General features: G+C 35.6%; 1 protein-coding gene across 26 annotated transcripts in view; it reads right to left on the minus strand.

The window, feature by feature from the left end:
* The window catches only part of NRXN1 (neurexin 1), a 731,365-nt gene that overhangs the window by 218,354 nt on the left and 489,786 nt on the right, over positions 1 to 23,225 (minus strand). For all 26 annotated transcript variants that reach the window (XM_035562244.2, XM_035562216.2, XM_035562225.2 and 23 more), the window contains one exon: positions 8,031 to 8,212. In XM_035562244.2, the coding sequence (XP_035418137.1) occupies positions 8,031 to 8,212 (182 nt within the window). The remainder of the gene's footprint in view (positions 1 to 8,030; positions 8,213 to 23,225) is intronic.

Raw genomic sequence — 23,225 nt, forward strand, 5'->3', positions numbered from 1 at the left:
AAAAGGGGACAGAAAGAAAGAATCTTTGGAAATGAAGACCAGAAGCAATCTGACAGCAATCTTCAGAGTTTTTAGAGCAACAATGTCAAAAATAAAAGATGCTTTATGAAGAGGTCATGAGCTTCCTTATGTTGATTACACATGCTTGCTCTTTTGCTTGCCTCTCCAAATCATGCAACTTTTGTTTTTAGTATAATATGACTCAGCCCCAAGCCCTTCTAACCCTAGTATTTTTAGCATTTTTTTTTTAAAGTTCTACAAAGCCCCAGAAGAATTAAGTTCAATATTTAAATTCATTCCTCATGATGGAATTTAAGTCCTATGTGTGTGCAATTTGCAGCAGTAAAGTCAAAGGAAGACTTGTCATCAGTTCATTGTCAAATTCAGTGACATAGCTTTTGATCTTATGTAGTTCAGACAACAGATGGATTTCACTTACAGTATAATCCTGAGATATGCAACATCAGAAGGGATCATAGAGTCCATGATCTGGTCTGTAAGCCTATTTCATATGACTCCATTGCTACATACAATTCTTTCCATATTGCTATCAGATAATCTTACTATTAAATACATGTATAGCCCACCAGAAGTGTTTTAAGTATCTCCTCAACCTCAGACTCTAAACCTGGGCCAGAACACCTCAGGAGATTCATCAGTGTTGAGGGCCAGAGCATTTTGCTGACCCATGGTATTTTATCTGTGAACTTCAGACATACCGGTTATGTAATCTTCTCTCACCAAGTGGCTGGCAGCTGATGACCCCTTCAACAGCATGCTTTTTGGAAAGGAAAATTCTATCCTCCAAAAAGCAGAAAGGGAACAGGGTGCATAAAGGAGTTATTAGCTGTGTCAAGGAAGAAGTGAGAGCTTTTATTCATCCCAAGACAGAGTAAGACAATGAAAGGAGTTGCTTCCCTCAGTCACGTTTGTGGGCTCTCAGAGATGACAGCTGCCATGCTGCTACAATGGACTTTTCATGCCAGCATTGGGATTTCTCCTTGCACTCCATGATGGCAGTCACAGGCAAGCTGTTCAATTATATCCTCTGTCCAAATTCCATTCATATTTTTGATACAGTAATATATAAGTCTGTTCTGTGACAGAATTAGCACATTTCCACAGCCTTCTCTCAGCACTTTTGCCTGTTCACAGCAAGAACTGACCACTGTTGCTCAGTGTTAAATCCTGCTTGGGAAAAATAAAAGGTCAATGTTCTTTGAAAAAATAAATACCCTTTGGATAACGGACAGTGCAGAATACTCAAGATGAGGCATTAACAAAAAGCTTATATCATAAAATCCCTTTTCAGAGTTTTTTTTTTTTTTTTAATCTATGTCTTTGCTAATACAAAACAGTAATTTAATTGAATAATTTCCAGGCATGGCTTGACCATTTCAGTGATTTATTTCTTTCCTACAGACTTAGATCTTTAACCTGATCAGTGAGGTAAATGATTGCTCCATTTAGCACAAATTCCCTAGATTAGTTCATTGCTCCCATTCTAATTAACTTAAGTTTGTGTACATTGAATTGCATTCTCACCTGCTGTCTAGTCCCACAAATGATTCTTTGATTGTAGTGCTTTTCATTATTCAAACCCCATAAGCAAGGCTGGAAATACTTCTTTCCTAGGAATTTTTCTTCAGTTTGAAGATTTGTACATAATCTGATGCTATTTTTTTTTTGATCCCCACACAGAAAAAGAACACTGTGCGTAACAGTTTAACTACCTATAGTGTTTACCATACGCATATGTTAACAACATCAACAAAATCAGAATTAACTATCATGTATCTAAACAAAATAAGCATCAAATATTAGCAGAATTCTGTCTTAGATAACATCACCCATAAGTAATTTTCTTGTTGCTCAAAGTGGCAGAATATTAAATATCATAACCATGTTAAACATAATGATCTTCTTCCCAGGACTCCTAAGTGATTTATTCCTGATATACACTGAGCTTATATGATGATAGCCTGATTATCAGAGGTTGCTGACTATGTTTGCTTCCATCGACTCTAGCCACTGATGCACATGGTTAACACTTCTAGATGATCAGATTCCTGAAACCTAGCTCTCCTTTTTAATTTTTTCCTTTTTTTTTCTTTTTTTTTTTTTTTTTTCATTTTTTTAAGCCCTTCCTGCAAGTAAGTAGATTTTAAAGTCATTACCATTTCACATATGCACAAGCCACCACTGGCCTTACCAAATCTTCATGTTGCACAGATACACATATGATAACAAGGAATTCTATATTTAAAAGAAGATTATTAGAAGAAACATTATCCTGGGAATATATATATGTTTTAAGATTATTAAAATCTTCCTGGGAAAATTAATTACAACCCGATACAAACCACTAAAATAAAAGGGACCATCAGTCTCAGTGAAAGTACATTGAACTCTCTAGGCATTGATCCAAATACAACTAATCAACAGGAATTTTTCAATTTACTTTCTATTTCCATTAATGCCAAGACATGTGAAGTATTCCAAAAAGAACAATGAATTCATTTATCTTAAGACTGCACTTTTTCTCTGTTATGCTCACACACAGAAGTCTGATCCTCTTCCTGGCTTTACTCTGAATTATTTCTGTTCACTTGAAGGAAGGTCATTATACTTTCATAAATTAAAATTTCTATATATCATGCACATGTATAATAGAACCTAAGAGTCAGCTACTAAAAACCCGGCGCAGAAGAATACTGCATTTGTATAACTAAGAGACAGAGGGAGGGGAGCAGGAATAATAGTCCTTTATAATTTGCAAAAAAGCTCCAAAAAATGGATAGGGAGTAATTTGACAGGACTTTTGCAGAATTTTCCATGAGTTTCAAGCTGGAAATGCACACCACTTGATTTCAGAATATTTTTCAGATATTGTTCAGAATATTTTTTGAACACAAAAATCAACACTTCGTTTGAAGATATTCAATATTTCCCTAGTTTATGAAAGTATATCATATCGTATACAAAGCTGAACACATAGACAAGAAAATGGGAAAGCGTTGATGTTCTTTTCAACCAAGACGATCTTTGAACCAAAGCTGATAAAAACTCACGAAAGCTTTCACTTGATCTTTGTTCATATCATTCTCAGGGAAAAAGTTTCTAATTAAAAAATGCCTTTCCTGCAATATATATTATAATAGATGTAATATATAAATAGTTGGAACAAAGAGCACAAGCTGAATTTATTCATGATCCAAACCCCAATTTTCTATGAGACATAATGTGTTTCCTCTCATATGACTGTTCACCTCAGTCATTAATCATAGCTCTGAAGGATCTACAAACACATATTGAAAATCTAAATACAATACTGATTAATCTATCATGCCAGTACTGCTACAGCTTCAGAGTATTTCTGACTAATTAAGTGTAACATACATGGCAAATATTCATACTGCCTATCTTTAATCATACCATACTTTTTCAGGTAACATTACTACATCTTTTAAAATAGCTTCCCATGCTTTTCTATCACAGTATTAATCTTACCAATTTACATTTTCCCTATAGCATTTTTTTATAATAATATTAAATGGAATAAGATAAAAACCAACCACAGCCTACCCTGAGTTTAATGATTTCTTTTTATTTTTTTACATTTACAATATACTAGGTAAGATTGTCACTCTTCTCTCACTGGAATTATGGGGAGGGATGTTTTCCTCAGCTTCCCTTAGAGGAGGGTTAGGACAATGCTTCAAAATGATTCCACATCAGTCTGATTCCTTCTTTCAAACCTTAGGATGTTTACTAACAGAACAATCCTCACCACTTCACCTGCTTCAGTAAACCAATAATATCTCTAGCTTACTTTAATTAGTAATTCACCCCACTTGAGTGATCCCAGTTTAGCTTCAATAGCTAGTGTCCTGTAGCTTAGTAGGCTTTTCTGGAATGACGAAGCTGTAAGATCTAAAACGCCCTACTGCCCTTCTCCTCCACAAGCACTTCCCATACTCAATTTCAAAACCAGCTGTAACCGTAAAAAACAGAATATTGTTTTATGCTTCCAAAATACTTATATTTTAAAATAAATGACACAAACAGGAAAGACACAAAAACTGCTGACTCCATAAATCAGGCAGACAAAATATTACATTTTGGTATACAAAATCTTTCATTTTAACAATGAAAGATGGAAACATGGCATAATTTATAATTAAAATAAATTTTAAAAGTGTTTTAAGTCTATTGATGGAAATCTATTCTTCTCATCTTCACTAGTAGAGCAGTTATTACTTGTGCTGCGTTGGAGAATGCCAGTTTGCAATATTACCAGCATTGCCAGACAGAACAATTTAACAAGATTTCTAAGCTCTTTGAAGCAATATCTTCATTGAACTCTATTTTGTTCCTCACCACAGAAAAGGTGGAAGTTTGAGGCTGCAACAGTACAGCGCTTGTGAAAGACGATGACGTACACACATGTATCTACTTTTCTGTCTAATGACTTTCTGTCTAATGGCAGAAGAGGAGAGAAAAAAAGCATAGATAGGAATGGGAATCACTGACAGAATTACCTAAGGGCTTTAGAAGTTGGTGAAAAGCCAAGCACAGAAGTGCTCATGGTGATTAATGGAACACTGCATGAATAAGCTGCTGCCTTTTTCCACTTGTCACGGGGATAGATGCAGACCATGCCAGAAGAAGGGGGAAAAAGGAGTATTATAGGAATTCTAAGAGCTCTCTGTCCTTTTTTCTGTCAGGAAAAAAAGTGGCAGAAAAGAGGAGAAAGTGGCAGTAGAAAAACCCAACTTTTACACATGGTATCTATTTCCTGTTGAACTAGATCTTCCAACAGAAACTGCACAGGAGACTACTTCACCTCTATAACAGAAGTCAAGTGATAGCCATGAAAATTAATAGCTGCATCTCTGGATGACTAAACCATATTAACACCCCTTCCTTGAAGCATAGGGGTGCATACCTATCACACACACAACCATACCTATACATCTTGGAATTTAAAATACTTCTATTGCAACTGTTAAACATCTGGTAGAAAAGCAGATTACGCATTTTTTGAAACATTTCTCATATTAACAATTGTTATTTGGGGAGATAAATGATCACTTAAAATAAATGTTTCTAAACTAACACTAAAGCTGTAATTCAGATGATCAAGTAACAATTTTCCAAATTAGAATATGTTATGAGCTTGATTTCATTATTAGGTTTACACCATCTTTAAGTAAACAGAATAATAAAGAGGGCAAGCACAAATTAGAATACTATAATCAAACTTGTAATTTACTCTTCCATTGCTAGAATGAAGAAGGTTAAGAGTAAACTCCCTCAGAGCTCTGTTCTGAAACATCCTGAACAAACACCCTCAACATGCTAGTGAGGACTATTATCTAAAATTTTTAGCTGAAAGCAATAGTTTCAAACTTTCTTTCTTTGTAACAACCCTGCTGAAAATACACTGCAAACCTATCTTTAGACACCTGTCCCAGATTTTGTCACTGGACGAGATCCAAGTAATTAATAGCCTCCTGGTTAAAAAAAGATCAACAACAGACGAAAAAACATTTTATTTTATTGGAAAACTGAATCCCAGCACAATTAAATCATAACTATACCTGTGTTGCAGTGTTATAGTTGGTATAACACAGGTAGGTTATCTATGCACAGTGTATTTAAATATACACAGGCATTTATTTCAAGTGCTCATGCATATTTATTAGAAAGATATGTGAGTGAACGCATGGAAAAGAACAAGGAGAATTAGATTTTTCTCTCCTTCTAGTTTTTCCTCCTTCTGCTATTCACAACTTATGCTTGTTTCTGGTTATTCATATAAAACTAAGTCATTCTTACTGGCTTTGGTGCAAGATGGAAGTTTCAAATGACACAATCCTACTACTTTTATTACAGCTAGTTTAATACAGTTGTTGCAAGCTATTGAAAAACTTCATTCCAATAAATTATTTTTCAAATATAACATATACATGGGCCTCTCCATTTCTACGTTCTCCTTTATTTTTAAAACTATGGTGCTTCACCATATCATACTCAGGTAAAATTCTCTGAAGACCCTATAGTTCCATTGACTTTAATGACATATTTTCTTAGGTCCCATGAGTATTTTTGAATATGCTGATTTTCAACTTTCTTTTGAATATTATCCTTATTTGAAATAGATTCTCAGCAATTATATCCTAGAAGTTTTCCAAGATTCATCTAACAGTGATAAAAAAATCCTGCAGATCTGACACCTTGCCAGATGTCAGGATTTCAGGTCAATCCCATAGTGTCTCCATTTTAGGATGAGAACAAAGAGGAGGAACTCTTGGAAGGTCAAGCCTCATTCTAGTGAACTTTCTGTATAGTTATCATGTATTTTTCTCTGAAGCATAGTGGGCTTCAGAGAGGTTCCCAAAGTCTGTTGCAAAGACAATAGGAGGAGGCCATAGTCGCCTCACACAGTAAACACATGCAGGAGTTTCAAAAGATTGGTAAAGATAATCTATGCTTTTCCCCATCTCTACTAAGCTGGTAGTTCTTCTGACAATAGAAAACTCTCAATTATTATTCTTTTAGTTATATGCTACAGCATAGGTATAAGAAAGATATTTAGGTAAAAGCAACACTTATGACTGGGCAATAATTTTTGCACTTTGACATCCAACTCATAATTAATGAACCCAATGTTTTGCTTTAAAATGGAAAAATCAAGGTTAGAGAGATTGCACAAATATGACTTGGTAGACTTTAGGTACAGTAAATCTACAATAAAAGCATCCCTTCGTACGCTAATGACAAAGATAACACTATGAGTTGAAAGCACCACAGTTCTTCACAGTCAGTGGATCTGGTCTCAGGTTGCAAAGAAATGGGCAAATGTTAACTAGGCACGTGATATTAGAGATGGCTTTGGAAATCAAACTTCTATTTGATTGCTATTTAGCAATCCAATACTTGCCTTGAAAGAGACGGGCTCTCACTTTTTCTGGCACCTGGGAGAACCTGCTTTGTTCACATTTTTACATTAAGATTTTACAATACCGGCCAGATGTTTTGTCTGTGTTTTTCAATGTAAGAGAATGGTATACACAACCTCTGATTTTTTTAAGGCCTTCTTTCTTTGTCTATTTACTCAAGTCAGTAAATAAATAAATAAAATAAAATAAAATCACCTTGGTCCACAATGCAAGAGTGCCTTTACAGAAATAAGGAGCCTGGGAAGACTGAATACCATAATTCCCTCTAGTTTTGAAAATGATCACTGCAGAATGTTTTCCGAGGGTAAAAGTGTAATTGGTTATAGATCAATAAGTAATTTCATTCAAAAGGATCTATTCTGTTTCTGAAAGTAGCAAGATTCTTAAATCAAAGTCAAGCTAATATATTAACAAATTTGGGACTAATCTAAACAACAACATTTTATACTGCCCTAGTTATGTTTATCTCAACTGATCATTTATTTATGTTGCCATAAAAATCCAGATGCTTTCAATTTTGATTGCTAGTTATTTGCTTTAGGGCAGCTGAAATTACTTTTTCAGACTTCCTAGCTCGACAATCTTGCTTTCTGCTTACAATTTATCATCACAATGGAATGGTGAAATCAGAGGATAAATTCTAGTATTAACAATAAGCACAGTCAATTGTGATATACTGTATTTCCTCTAGCAGATTCCAGATTAAATCCTCCAGGATTAATGCACCTTCTTCTGACATTGCTAAATCCCATTTTATGTAATTAGATTGCAGTAAACTGCTATATCTGTACATATGTCACAGTATGATTTTTAATTGAAAAGCCATATAAAGCAGAACTATATAAAGTATACAGTATTTTGAGAATGCCTGAAATCCTGTACACTACTGTATGCTATAAACCATCATCATCTAATTCACTATTAACCCTAAACAGTTCATTAGCAAAATGCTATACTTACATTAAAACAAACAAAAAAGCCCACCCAAAATATAAGAACAAGAATAAAGAGACAAGAATATTATTGAGACAAGAATAAAAATATACATTTTTTGATAATACTTACAATATGCAGCTCTAAATAATCTCCAAGCCCAGTAGAACTGTCCACTCGTACCAACACAGCTTCTTTTTGAACAGTACTAAACCCTATTGCCAGTCTGTCTGCACGAGTGCTTGGACGATCATTAGGAGGCCACGTGTAAGTGATTTGTCCACCACCTTTGCTAAAGATATATGTTGTTCCCGCTGTAAAGGAGAAATAAAAGAGAATTAGTTCACTTGTGCCAATGCAAACCCACATAGAAATGATGTGCTCTACAAAAATCAATATGTTCTCATATAGCAAATATAGTTATAAAACAAAACAATACTATATTTCAACATGAAGGGTTCTTTATCTCTAAAAATTTTGCAGTAAGCTTAATATTAGTGTTTTTATATAGAATATAGCATAACTGCATATACAGTGATTTAAAATACCATGACTCTGATTCAGAAATGCATTTTTATCCAAAAGAGTTCTTAAGCATATGCTTGAAATTAAGAATATGTTTCTATGATGTGCAGAACAGGGATGAGTTGAACAAAATGCTTTTCCAAACTGGGCCTACATGGAGAAGAAATCAAGTAATTCCAGTTATCTCATGATTGACAAAAATGCAGCTCCATATATCAACCTTATTTACACAGTGAAAATGATATGCTCTATATGATATGTCATTGTGCACAGCAAAGAGAGACATCAACAAATACAGTCAGATAAGACTTCTACAGATCTGAGGTTTATCAGCTTGTGACAGACGGAGATAACAAATGGAAGGATAAAAACATACCTCACATGTCAGGACAAAAATGCATCTTTCTACCATCTAAGTAAACAATGTCATATTTCCATAATGCTTATTGTATAACTTATAAGAGTTTGCACATTATCTCCAAAATGCACTTAAAAAATCTGTAATTTTTTTTTTTTTTAAACGAGTGCTGTAATCTTAAACCACTTAGCTCTCAGGCACTTTACTTCATCACCAGCATATTTCCTGTGAACTAAAAGAGCAGCATATCCGGACACTTTCCATTTAAAACTTCTACCCTAACAATAGCATACACCATATAAATTGTGCATGTGCTCATTCTTTCATTTATGAAGTCACTATAGGCTGTCCACTTCTTTTCTACAAAGATGGGTAAATGCTTAGGGAGATACAGAGCATAGTAAATACGGATGTCTGGTTTACTAGCTGTTCTAAGCTGGCTCTGTGTGGATACTGTTAATTTTATTAAATGTAATCCAGTTTATGCTCCACCAAATACTCTACATACTTTCCATGTCCACATAAGGAGTAAGTGCATAACATTGTAATTGTCATTTTCTTACTTTCTTAGATTGACCAAAAGTGCTGTGAGCCTAAAAGAGTATTTAAAAACCTTTGGAGATATAGAATTTGAAGCTGAAAACAAGAAGGGTTGTATGGCTACACCACTCTTTCAATTTCTAGATGTCTCAAAATCTTACTCTATTGCTGAGTGAGACTGCTTTGAGTCAGTCTCAAAGCAAAAAGGTCACTTGGTCTTTTTGAAATGATAACCTATATTTATTTCTAACATCTTTTCTTTTTTTTCTTTTCCGGTACAATGCCATCATATTTTGTGTACTGTGCATAGCATTTATAAAATTCAGTAAAGCTCAATTTACATCAACACTCTTGCAGGACAGCGCTGTGCTTCAAATAAATCTCTTGGCTTTTCTCTTGATAGCGAAATATAAACTTGTATGTGTTGTAGGAAAACTTATCAAATCTCTTTAGCAAAGACAAACACAATAACAAATCTGGCATTTCAGTTTTAACTTACGCTCCAAGAGAAACTGTGGTTTATCATCAGTATGAAGAGTTGTGCAAGAGCAGTGAAGGTAATGGCTGTGCCATAAAAAGGTTTGTAACAGACGTGCAAAAGGTGTCTGGTTTGGGAATCTGTGTGACAAAAACCTAACCTCCTACTCTCCCACCCCATCCTTCCTCATATGCAGTGCTCTGAAATGCACAATAATCCATTGCAGGCTATTCGGTAATGATGGCTGAATCTCCAGTTCTAGTATGTCCCAAAGCAAAGATACACGGGACAGGTAATATCCTTGATGGTCCCAAAGTTCTCACCTTTGCAGCTAGTGCTGACTTCAAACCTTGAGCCAGTTGAAGAGTGACAGAGTTTGGATCTTCATATGTGGAGGTCACATTGATATCTCTAGTGAAATGATTTATTCTGTATTGCTGAAAAACTAAGGGCTTGATCCAAAGCTCATTAAAAACAGTGACAGCCTTTCTCTTGACTTCATAAAATACCACATCAGACTAGGAATGAGGTTCTTGTAAATAACAAAAATGAGAAGGCTAAGAAAAATCAACTCCTTACACCTCAATGTCACCAATCATAATGTTTGAGTAGTACATAAGATTTAAGTGGGAGGGCATAATTCTCTTTTTCTTGGTTGTAACAGATGTGTTTACCCAATATAAAATACAAAGAAAAAGCCTGCCAAGCAATAGCAGAGTCATACTGAATAACATGACCCAGAAGTAAGTCTCCAGATCTGAACAATGACAGACTGTTGTTCTTGTTCAGCGTGAATCTTTGTTGCAGTTTTTTTGTTAAACGCTGCCCTTCGAATAAACAAATGAAGAGCAATTCATTTCATACTGCTACAGCTTTGATGCCAAGGTCAATGTCAGTAGGGCTGATTAAATCTAACTGCAAATCTTAAAGTATATAGAAACAACATCAAAAATTTTAGAAGTTATCTTTTATCCATAACAACATGTGGCTGATGTTATTTATGTCAAAACTTTTTTTTTTTTTTTTATAACTGTACATTTTGTAGCTCTTCACACTATCTTTGTGTCTTGTAACAGGCTCATTAATCCATGTTGATGGATACAAATTTGCCTTTGTCTAAGCTATACAGGGAGTCTCATTCTTTTAATTTCCTGTATTAATTTATAAAAAAAAAAAAAAAAGGAAAAAAAAGGAAAAGAAATAAGTTCATAAGCTATTTGAGAATAGGTCCTCTAGTGTTTATATTTCAAGAAAGACAAATATAATAAAGTAAAATATATTATGCTAGGATTGATCTCAGCTTATGTTCCAAACCCCCATTAACTATTAAGAGTCAGAAACTGAGCAGTTGTTCAAAACTACCTTGTTTACTATCTATTTTGGGTGTGAAGAAACAGAGGAAACCTAATTCGCTTGCTCTATAAAATGATTTTATGGTCTCTGAGAAACCTTGTAATGTCTCTGCCATTCTTTCAGAACATTGTCACTGAAAACCAGCCATCTTCCTTCCCTCTTATAGCTTATGGCACTGTGTTGTTTGGGATTTATCATCTCCAGAGAATTGAAAGCAGCAGAATTAGTCAAGAATAGCAATGCCATCAGCACAGTACTTACAAGTAGGCAAGTTTGTAATATGCCAGGATATCTCTCTCAGCCACAGAATTTACTGAGTAATTCTTTATGTGTCCATGCATCTACACAATGTCCATACAGCTCTTTGAAATTCTGAACGGTGAATGCATGGTTCCTATTGTAACAAACTGCCAGTGGTCAAGATACAGTAATGGTTTTTAATGGCCTCAGTCTCTCAAGTCCTATTTGTTTGCAAAATTCATCTTTATGAAATAGTGTGTTTATTTCAGCACAGCCTAGCAGCAACTCAAGGACATCTGCTTACCTATACAGTATTAAGCAGATAAATATTTTGTTTAGTACCCATTTACTGTATCTATTACTGTGCATGACTGCAATGCTTTTCAATAGTTATCCCTCTGAAGTCACATCTGATATAGTTTAACAGTTTTCTCAAATCATCAACAAATCAACAGCTTTATACATTCCTTGCGTTCATCTCAATTTTGTGTTTAAGGTATATTACACCAAAGGGTAATTTACATAGTTCAATTTTTCCCCTATAATGTCAGTAACTTAACGGTTATTTTCAACAGGAAAATGGCAGACTTAAGATGCCTATAAAGTGAAAGTGATGGTTTTATTGAGCTTTGGAACCCAACAAACTGTGGTTTGTGTGTACTGTGGTTATTCTACCACAGTACAGCTTGAAAACAAAAGACTGAAGCCTGTAAATGTCAATAATGAAAATTCTTAGTTGTCCTGTCATTAATAGTAATTTTTATATTATTAAAAAAAAAAGGATAAACATTACTGGTTATAACAAGAAATTGCTCAATATAATTATCTTCCTTCTGTATGTTATCAGTATTTTCTTCATTCTGGGCTAGAATGTGAGCCCTTTTATTCCCATTGGTAAGTAATTACTTGCACTGATAAACTTGCTGAATCCAGTGAGACTCTGTGTGCAGGCTACTATTAATTACCAGAAGTGAAGAATTTACAGTACAAATCTATGTATACACATTTGCACAAACATTTATACAGAGACATTAATCACACTTGTGGTGTTCAGTGGAGCATGTAAGTCTCCATTTAATACTTCTCTTTATTCTTTCTATTACATATTTTCATCTTGTCCATGGCTGAAGTTTCAGAAAAGTACAAAAATTTCCATATGTATAACTTTACAGATTTCTAATATAAATAAAGAAATGAAAGTTTTAAGTCTAAAACATGACCTTGCCAGGGGAAGCAAGAGGGAATGATTGAAAATAATTAGTGGATCATTTTTATGATAGGTTACAAACCAACTCTTCTGTGTGTTTCTTCTTAGACTCTGATGTGTTATTAATTATTTACACAAAACAGAGAATATATGCCACAGGGCTGAGGTGAGGAGAGAACAGCCATTAGGGCTAACCATAGGAAGCAGTTTGGAAGGGCTGCTGGAAGAAGTTTTTCAAACTAAAGATTACATTAAACTGAACACTTCCTGAAAGCCTCTTGGCCTCTCCCCCCTAACCCAGTAAGGAGCCTGAATGTGGAATGCAACTGCTTTGCTGTAAAAACTACGTGAGGCTACTTTAAGTATCATCTGTTCAAAAGCACAGAGGTGTACTGGATGGAGTTTTTCAAATGGATCATTGCCCTCCAAAAAGATCAAGCCAAAGTTGTAAGAATGGAGAAATGTCTCCTTTTCTGGCCAGGTACCTCTTAGACTGCTGGACAATAGGGTACAAGAGTATATTTAAAATGTTCCTTTGACCACACTCATCTTTGCAAACCCTAGAAGGTTAGGATTTTCCTGAAAACTGAGTGCTTCATCTCCGCTGCTCCTTCACAGTCACTCTCTGCCCCTGCTCCAATATGGGGTCCCTCCCACGGGATGCTGTCCTTCCCAAACTCATCCTGCGGGGGCTTCCCACAGGCAGCAGCTCTTCAAGAACTGCTCCCACATGGCTCTGTACCACGGGGTCCATCCCCCAGGAGCAAACTGCTCCAGCACGGGTCCGCCACAGGCAGCAGCTCCCCCCAGACCCCTGCTCCTGCGTGGGCTCCTCTCCACGGGCTGCAGCTCCGGCCCAGGGCCTGCTCCTGTGGGGGCTCTCCATGGGCCGTAGCCTCCTCCAGGCCACATCCACCTGCTCCACCGGGGGCTCCTCCACAGGCCACAGCAGAACTGCTGCTGCGTGCCTGAAGCACCTCCCTCCCTCCTTCTGCACTGACCTTGGGGTCTGCAGGGCTGGTTCTCACTCCTCGCTCTCTCAGCTGCTGTTGTGCAGCAGTTTTCTTTCTTTTTCTTCAATCTGCTCTTACAGAGGTGCAAACAACATCATTTATTGGCTCGGCTCTGGGCAGAAGCAGGTCCCTTTGGAGCTGGCTGAAACTGGCCCTTATCTGACATGGGGCAGCTTGTGGATTCTTCTCATGGAGGCCACCCCTACAGTCCCCTGCTACCAAAACCTTGCCATGTAAACCCAATACAACTGTAAGCTCACAAACTGCATAGCATAATTTCTCAGTAGTTACATTAACTGATTCATTGATCATTCATTCTATCAGAGTAACTGTAAGAAGACTCACTGACCAAACCAGTATTGACATAGGCTGTTAGTGGTTTTGCTCATGAATATCTTCATTTATGATCTCATCTTGCCACTTCAGGTAAAGACACTGAAGAAAATAAAGAGAATGGAAGATGTCTGTGGGTATATCATCAGCCTTCTGCAGCACCCACATTTCACTAAGCTGCAGTAAAGCTCAAAACTCAGCTTTTCTGCAAAAGAGACTGAAGCCACACCATGTGTACAGCAGTTGCTGCTAGCTGAATCTGCAAACTTCCAACATTGCTTATGATACTACTGCACTCCCTGCTTAGCTTAGTACTGCACTGATTGTAGTCTAGAACTGGAGCCTATTTCATAGCATGGGACATGTCTTAAAAGTTATACTCAAGAGGTTTCACCCAAACAATAATTAGATGAGGATGACCTCAACCAGCTCAATGATCAGCTGAATTAATTTATTAAAATGAATAAACAAAGCAGTATGCCTGGTATGTACAAGATGCTGAAATAGAAGAGTCATCACTCGTTGCTGCTGTCATCTGCCTCTTCCAGATTGTCTATCAACCAGTCAATGCCACTATTAAGCAAGTAGAGAAGAGACAGCCTTCTACACATCTTGGTAAACAGAAACAATGCTATGTAGCTATTAATTCAAACACATCTTTATGTTATATCATAAAACTTTCTTCCCAGACCACTAGAGAGACTCTGATTTGCTTTATCATATCCTACAAGGCTTTTCATCACACTACATCCAAGGTTTGTCAGGGATCTATAAAACAGCACTGTGCATGGCTTATTATATTCAGCTATCCCCAAGGGCTGTCTCCAGGTAAAGGTCTCTGTGATAATAGAACAACAGTCTCAAGTCAAACTGAGCATCCTGGCCTTTGCAATGACATTTATTGCAGATTCAAGGCAGTAACACAGAAGCCAAGTCTTTTCCTCAGACCACAACAGTTGCTATAAGTATCTTAATCAGCTCAGCCCTGTTTCCCACCTCCACACACATACAAACAACAACAAAACCACAAACAAACCAAGAAAAACACTGCTATTTTACTCCTGCTTTCCTCCAATGTATGACAAAGGTATTTGGACAGTATTGTGACCTAGTACACCTGTAGGTGGCACAACAGCACTCTGACTTGTCTAAAATGTCTAGGGCCTTCCCACAATTTGACTTTCTGGCAACAGACTCTTAACTGAAGGGAGAGATCAACCTGACACTGGCCACTGGTTTGATTGACCTACGTGCAACTCCACCTTTGGCTTTAGCCACTTGAACTACAGCATAGTCTGATACCAGTTAAATCTCTGCATTTGCTGAGAACTCAGTGGAATGCTTCTCCATTAACAAAGTCGTATCATATCTTACCCACTAACGCAAGACAGAAATGTTTTTTCCATGCAGGGAAATTGTCAAATATATTCAAAATATTGTAAATGTTGAAGATACTATACAAATACAAACCCACTTTCTTCTGACTTTGTGCTTTGTAACTCATAATTTATCTTGTATATTGCATGCCATAATGAAGAGGGGAAAAATACTCCATTCCATTTCCAATTGTTCTAGTAATTTTAATTCCCTAGTTTTAAATGTCCTATTTTTAGAAAGTTTCTCTGTGGAAGATAAGATTATGGGGTTGCACAACCTATCTGCTCTCTTTGCTCATCCTCCATCAACTTTTCAATCTAATAGTCAAGATCAGCCAAATTTGAGATATAGGTAGGCAGAAATTTCAAACATTTTCTCTTATCACATTATGAAAATCAATAACCAGGTGAAAGAAAACTCTATAGAGCTCAACCACTATAATTTTTGCTTGACAATAGCCTGTAGGGACCTTTACAGTTGCATATTGATAGGCCAATCAATACACTTACTGTGCTGTGTTAGCCAGACATTTGGGAAAGGCAGCATTCCATAAGAAATCAGGATTCATTATTTTTGCTGGTTTTGGAACAACATGTTTCAAGGCAAAATGTTTATCTACAATGAGGACATCTAGTTTATTGATTTCAGTAGGGTCACTAAGGGATAAACAACTAAAATTTGTGAGTATTGACGGTTTGATAGATGTGTATACCCATAAAGAACACCTCTTATGCAGCCTTTATCAGTATTATAGGTTACCATCATTCTTACCATTATAAATAACATAAAAGGTTAAAATCAAAATGTCAAATAATTTAAAGGATTTTCCAACTGGAGTGAGATTCTAATAGCTTTACTCAAGTAGCATCTTACACCTTGAATGACCCCATTGATTTAGATTAGATCACTTAACTGGAGTAAAGTACTACACAGTTTAAGTAGGCATATTTAACTTTCAATTTAAACAAGCTTTCAGTTGTGTTTAAAATGAATATAATTTTCAGAAGGACCTTAGCTAAGCAAGAGCTAGCTGAAAGGACTCCTAACAGTATGTAGAAATTAGAGTATCTGTTCATCTGATTTACTAACAAAACATGAGTCAATTTAGAGAATGACAATGGACTTGGCAGTATTTAGGCACCAATTCTATACAATTATTTTGATTAGTTTTAAAATGTGCACAATAAAAAAGTTCTGTGTTTTATTCATCGTTCATCTCATTACTGTGTTCATTTATATAAAAGCTATTATTTCTTTTATGAAACACTACAGCCTTTCTAAAGCAAATCTGACACAGACTGGCAAAAGATAATTATTGCTCTTCTCCAGAATCTCTCAGATTAAAATTTTTTACTGGCTGTCTATTTCCTATTACGTTCCCAGTATGGATGGTAGTTCAAAATTAATTTCTGTATGAAATGTAAACCAAGTAATTCCCCGTTAATGCCTCACACCTTTATGTAACATGGATGGTTAGAAAAATATATATTTTTGGAAATCAAAGCTTGCTTTAAATGTCATGCTGTAGTCAACATGAAACATTTTTACCCATTACAACTCTATTAAAGGTAAAAAGGATACGACGTGTCTGCCTCTGAAAGCTTGCCAAAAAGTCAGATGGAAATTAGAAGTCAAATGTCTTATAAATAAGGGAAGGCCTTATTATAATTATTATAATTATATTATTATTATAATTATATATTATTATATTATATAATAATTATAATTATTATTTATAATAAGGGAAGGCCTTATTCCTCCTACAACCTTGTCTACATATAGGTAAAGATAAATTTCTTGAACAGTGTCCAAAAAAAGTAGAAATGGTGTTGTCAGGAAACACATATGAGAAGGCAATGAATGAGATGAATTTTTTTTAGACAGTATGTAAAGGCGGTATCAGAGTGAAGAATTAAATCAGTAAACTCAAGTAGTTTTGAAGACAATAGGACTGCCTTGGTCCCAAACTCCTTACATTAGGAAATGTCAAGTTCCTATACTTCAGTTTAACCACTGCCATTAAAGACCATTCAAATACATGGACTGTGCATGCTTCTTATGTCATTTGCTTCTTAAGGTTTATTAGTGGTGCGCACACATAAAAAGAATGTAGTTAAGGTGCTGGTTAGCTGAAGGGATTTGTGACAGGATGTAGGAACTAGGACATTAGCTCAAATACTACACAGGTTGATAGAGATCAAATGATCAAATGTTGATACCATCCTGTGGTGGACTATATGAAATCATTCAGTGGTTCTGGTCCAGGGACCTTACAATCTCAGTAGATATCTGGCAAATGCTAAAAATTCTGCAAGCCAAGTAACTGGAGTTGTTAGAGTTTCCAAGCTTGCTGACTCAACTGGGAGGCCTGCAAGTTGAAGACAAAACTGCTTATGCACCAAGATTTGAACAGGTCTCACACAAAAGTAGCTCTGCACAGATGTATATACAAATCAAAAGTCAGTAGAATAAAACATGAAATTCAATTTGAGGTTGTTTTTTCTCTGTATAGGTCCATCAAAATTTCAAAGAAATCTTTCATATTTTCAAATAATTTAATAAAAATGTCATGTTTTCTGGCAAAGCAGTGTCTGAAGTTGTTTTTATTCAAGCACCTACTGCAGTGTCCCAGTTTTCAGAAGTGTTGCAGCATTTCTGGTGACCTTTAAAATCAAACCTCAGTTCTTTAAATGAAGAAATTGAACAAATGTTTGAAAAAGCTGGTCTGAAGTTATTTAATTATGTTACAATGTTCAGGAGGTCAGCTTCAAATGTCTAGTGTGTTTTTAGCTAAAGTTATTATTTCCTTTTGTTTTGTTTAAAAACCATTCTTATTGGCTTCCTTATGAATAAAATATTCCAGTTATCCTTTCTTTTATTAATTTATTTATTTTAAAATAATATTTACATTATCTCCCTCACTAAATGCACTTCCTAGTGCATCTCATCATTTAGTCTTGAGAAATCATAAAAAGCTTCGGGAGCTCTCATATTAGTAAAAACTTAGAAGAAATGCATAGCAGGCTGAAAATAAAAGTGAAGCTAACTGCAAGCCTGTTAAATGCATTGAAAAATGATACAAGCACAACAAGGATGAGAGATGCCAGACTACTGGAAGAAGATAAGGTGCTTCTAGTACCCGCAGTAAAAACACAGTATTGACAACATTGCAGGTGTTGCTGAGATGGAACCTCTTCTAAAAATAGCAAGTTGTGCTATGGGTAGTATGCAATGAAGTTTGATATTGTTTGAAAATGTAGTGAAGAGTAAGACGTTCTGTGGTGTACATGCTCTCCTACAGATAACTTAATTACTAATAGCTATCAGAAAAAATTATTGTGGTACAAATAGCACTTCTGAACGTCTTTAAGTATACATACATAGGCAATAGCTGAAGAAAACCAGAAAGAACATAATTTCTTAGATCTGTTACATCCTTAATTGTAAAAAATTGCAAGCATTCTTCTAACAAAAGCAAAAAGTAACATATTAAATCTTTGGACAAATAGAGCTTAACCATCAATGAAGCAAGTGGATCTACCATGGAAGCAGCTGATCAATAACAAAATTTCATGACATTTCATCTGATTTCATACATAGTGTAGTAACTGATTTTAAAAATCTTCTAATTTTAAAAGCAAAGTTAGTCTTCACCAATATTACGTGCATTCAAACCTTGGAAAAGTATCAGGGAAAAGAGGAATATAGTGTAAAAATATCTGGCTGATTATCTCAAGAGAAACCCAGAAATAAAAACAAGGCCCTGCAAATGATACTCTATCTGGAAAGATCTCCTAGTCATTATCGGAAGGATTGATTTGGGGACATCAGTGTTTACTTATGTTATCAAATTTGCACATGAAATAAGTACTGTTTAATAGGAGCACACAGATATGGCTGTATTTGAATCTTTAAGGTGATTATACCATTATAATAAAAGCTGGCAGGTGCCAGCCAGGTTGAGACAATTCACTTCCTTCCTATTTCTTTCTGTCCTGCTACATAATAGATTTCCAGTTGTGGTCTGGCACAAAAATGCTATATGCCTTGTCATTATGATAATTGCTATCATTCTTCTTTGGAAAGTCCTTATGCTGTTGTTTGTAAGCAACAATTCACTGCCAACTTCAGAGGATAAAGAGCCACAGTGAAAAATAAGCATCTTGTGCTTTTCACTGTTTTACGCAGTTGCATAATTAGGGAACACAGTTTAATCACTAAATCCCACAGTACTGTTTAGAGAGAACCTGACAAAACAGTTTTGAGGTGTCAGCTAGTCATTCATCTCAATGGGGTCTAACTGAAGTGTCCACTAGGATACTTCATATGCCAGTACTATAAGCTATGACCATTCATGGATGCAAGAAAGGTAAGCAGTTATCACCCTCTGAAGACTAATCCGGCCTAGTTAGAGCAGTCATTTTGTGTAGGCTCTTCACTTCCAAAGTTCTGTCTGGAGGAAGTTATGAATGCTTATTTTTCATGAAATGGTGATCAGTCTTCAATAGTTTGGGAAGCCTTACTTTTTAAAACACGTTATTGTAATACACACAAAGATGTTTATAGCCCCTCAAAACTATAAGCAACACCAATGCACTTGAAAAATTATTCTCTGCAGAAATGTGCTCAGAGATAACCAATTTTTCAACAAACATTCATATTTTGTGGAGGAAAAAAAAAATACCAAAATGAAACAGAACATTTGCCAACAAAGAAAAAAATAATTACTCCAACACAATAAAAAAGAATCTTGCAGAATCAGCTAAGGGATAATAATATGGAATTTTGGGGGACTCCTGCACTACTTTATTTCTTTTAGAGATGTTTCTGCGTCTCACACAAAGAGTAGATCCACTGACAACATCCAAACATTAAAAATCGATTGCATGCCAATTGATGTGATATGTTAAACTAAATTTTACAATTCATAAAAGAAAGAAGTCTCTCTGTCTTATAAATGTACAAGTAATGAACATCAATCAGAAATTAAGATTTTTTTATTTAAATCTAGAACATTTTGTTCATACCCTGTTTAGTTCCCAAAGGACACTACATATCCCTTGCTCATACAGGCTGGAGTCTCAGTAAGGTGCCTATTCAATGAGAGGCTGGCTTTGTGATGTTTTTGCCAGAATTTGTTATAACAATGCAACCTAAATGCTGCAGTTAAACAAGAGAGTAGTATTTTTGGAATACCCTGCTGTTCTAAAGTGCATTGTGAATATTAACATATTCTAGTAAATTAGTTTGTACTCATTATCATAAGCAATTACTTACTGTTTAGATGCTGTTGATATTAAATTGGCAAGCAATTTGCAAGAATTAATACACAGCATAAAAAGCTTTTCAACATTCTAACAGTATGAAAAGACAAATATTTCTAATAATATAGTCCATTATATACAAGGATATCTGTATATAAAAACTGTATATTTCTTCCTATCTGGTATCTTCTCTTCTACAACAGGTAGATGACTACCTGAGGCTCTGTGAGAAACTCCGTATAGACTTTGTTTTAACACTGTGGAGTAAACCAGAAATATCTCATGCCAAATGTGGCAGGAATATCTCATTCATGCTGAAAGAGAAACCCTTTTCATGTTTATTTTTGAAAATAATAGTTTAGAAAATAGCTCAATGTGATATGTGAGAGAAGTTTTTTGCTCTCAAAACTATTACTTGTTCCTGATATAATTCTGTGAGATGACAAGGTTAAATTAACATCCTTGTCTTCAAGATACACATAGGAACAGAACAAGGTGTGGAGAACTTGTCCCACTTTTGGCAACCTCAGCCTGTTTCTCGTCAGTCCAAACAGGCAGTAATGAAATAACCGAAGTTACCTCAAAATAAAGTGAGAAAGCAACCAGCCCTCCTTTTCTGAGGTACTTAGTAAATGTTACAGAGAACTTCCTAACAGTTCTGCTTAGCCACAGAAAAGGTACAGAAACACAGAGCATGAGGCAAAGATAAATTGTTTTGCGGGGAGCTTAAAACAGTGGGAACAATTTTCCTTGTTATTTAGTTTACATTTTGGCCCAAGTTTCAAGATAATTGGGTCCCAGCTGAGAAGCGCAGCATGTCTTTTTTGCTTGCATGACACCATTCCTCATGTTGGTCCACACAAGTGCTGAGTCAGTAGCATAGGCCTCCCAGAGCATGTCCAAGAAAGGGATTAAACACAGAGATTTAGAATAGGTTCCTGCTTCCTCTAGGCCAGCCTGCATAGCTGAGGAGCAAAGAAGAATGAGCACCCAACAGTCGTATCCACTATCTGAGTGCCTCAAAGTTGGCCCTCTTGATTCTGGATGGACACATTGATCCTTAAGCTCCCAGTAAGCAGAGAGATCTCAGTATGTCCAAACCTAATTTCAGACCCATGCTTTAGTCAGTAATACAGTCAAAGATCCTGATCTGATGGGATAAGAATCTATTTCAATTGCAGTCTGCTAGTTGAGGGTATGAGATTGTAAACTGTTTGCATGGGCATTGTGACTACCTACTTGTTTGTACAAAACTGTCTTTAACGCAACTGTGAACCTTAGTGGGGACCTTGGGAATCCAGTATGCCATGAACAAACCAAGGTAGTTTAAGTAATTCCCAGAAAACATTTCTAAAAATATAACTTCTGATCTCAGGTCTCAATCTTTCAAGCTATGTTTCAGTCTCAAACCAATTACTGTAACCATCTTACCTCATAAAATACACAAGACTGTAATAGAAACACTAATGCACCCTTAACTCTGTGAGCACAACCGTCCCTGTCTGCCATGCTCAATTATGCATTCTTCTATTATGTATTATTGGGTGGAAATATCTTTGGTAAAAATAGTCATCATTTAAAAAAAATCATTTAGTCAGTTCTTAAAAAGCTGAAGCACTTTTTGCACCTTTCTCATTATTGCCTTAAAAACAAATTTCTAAATTATTCTTTTTTGGAAACATCAAACTTTCCAATTAGCCTGTGAATTTAGACTGTATGACCTTCCGAACTAAAAATGATGTGTGCCTTGGTCTCTGAAACAACGTACTGAAGTTCTTATCTGATTAACAAATCCATTCTTTTTTCATATTGATCTTGAATAGTAAAAAATATTTGACAACTGTCTACGATGAGGGTGCTTCAGATAAAGTGATATACACAGAGTGGGACCTCAGTCCCTCCATATTTCCCCTTTCATCAGTCCTCCATCCTCGCTTTCTTCTAATCTTAATCTGCAAGAGTTCCGATGAATTCTTTGATTTCTAATGATGTGGCAGAAACTGTGAGCAGCTGTCAGAACCACAGGTTGTGTCTCCAAACAGCTCTCCCTCTCCTGCTTGGGGAGAAAAAAAAGACATAACCTTACAGATGATGTTCAATATCCATATCCTTAAGCTACTAATTCCTTGCACAGTAAAAGATAAGAAATGGCAGCCTCAAAGATGATGTATAAATGCATATAAAGGAAAATTTTATTTTCACAAATCCTAAAAAAGCAATGCCTACATATTTGAGAAATCCAGACTCATCTACATCTAGAACCTTGGCTGTACATGAAATTTAGTGGTAGGATTGTTAGACTTGAATTATAATGAAAAAGAAAAATTACTTAAACAGCAGTTGCTATTTGTTCCTATTAAACTCCACTGATTTAAATAGGTTCAAATTTGACTTCTCTATTATCTGCATTACACAAAATCTTATCAGTGATGAAAAATGTCATGTTTCATAAAAAGGAATCTTTCCCAAAGTCTCATTATCTTACAATATAGAAAAACTGGGAGAATCTGAACTTTCACTAACAAAAAGGAGATTTTTAGAATTAACAGCTGAGATGAAAATTTCTATATGGAACCCTAAAAGAGCCTTAAAATAAAAGAGGAATGCTTAATTATATTTTACACCACTGTAAATGAGGC

This window comes from Cygnus atratus, chromosome 3 (assembly GCF_013377495.2).
Source record: "Cygnus atratus isolate AKBS03 ecotype Queensland, Australia chromosome 3, CAtr_DNAZoo_HiC_assembly, whole genome shotgun sequence".
Taxonomy (NCBI): domain Eukaryota; kingdom Metazoa; phylum Chordata; class Aves; order Anseriformes; family Anatidae; genus Cygnus; species Cygnus atratus.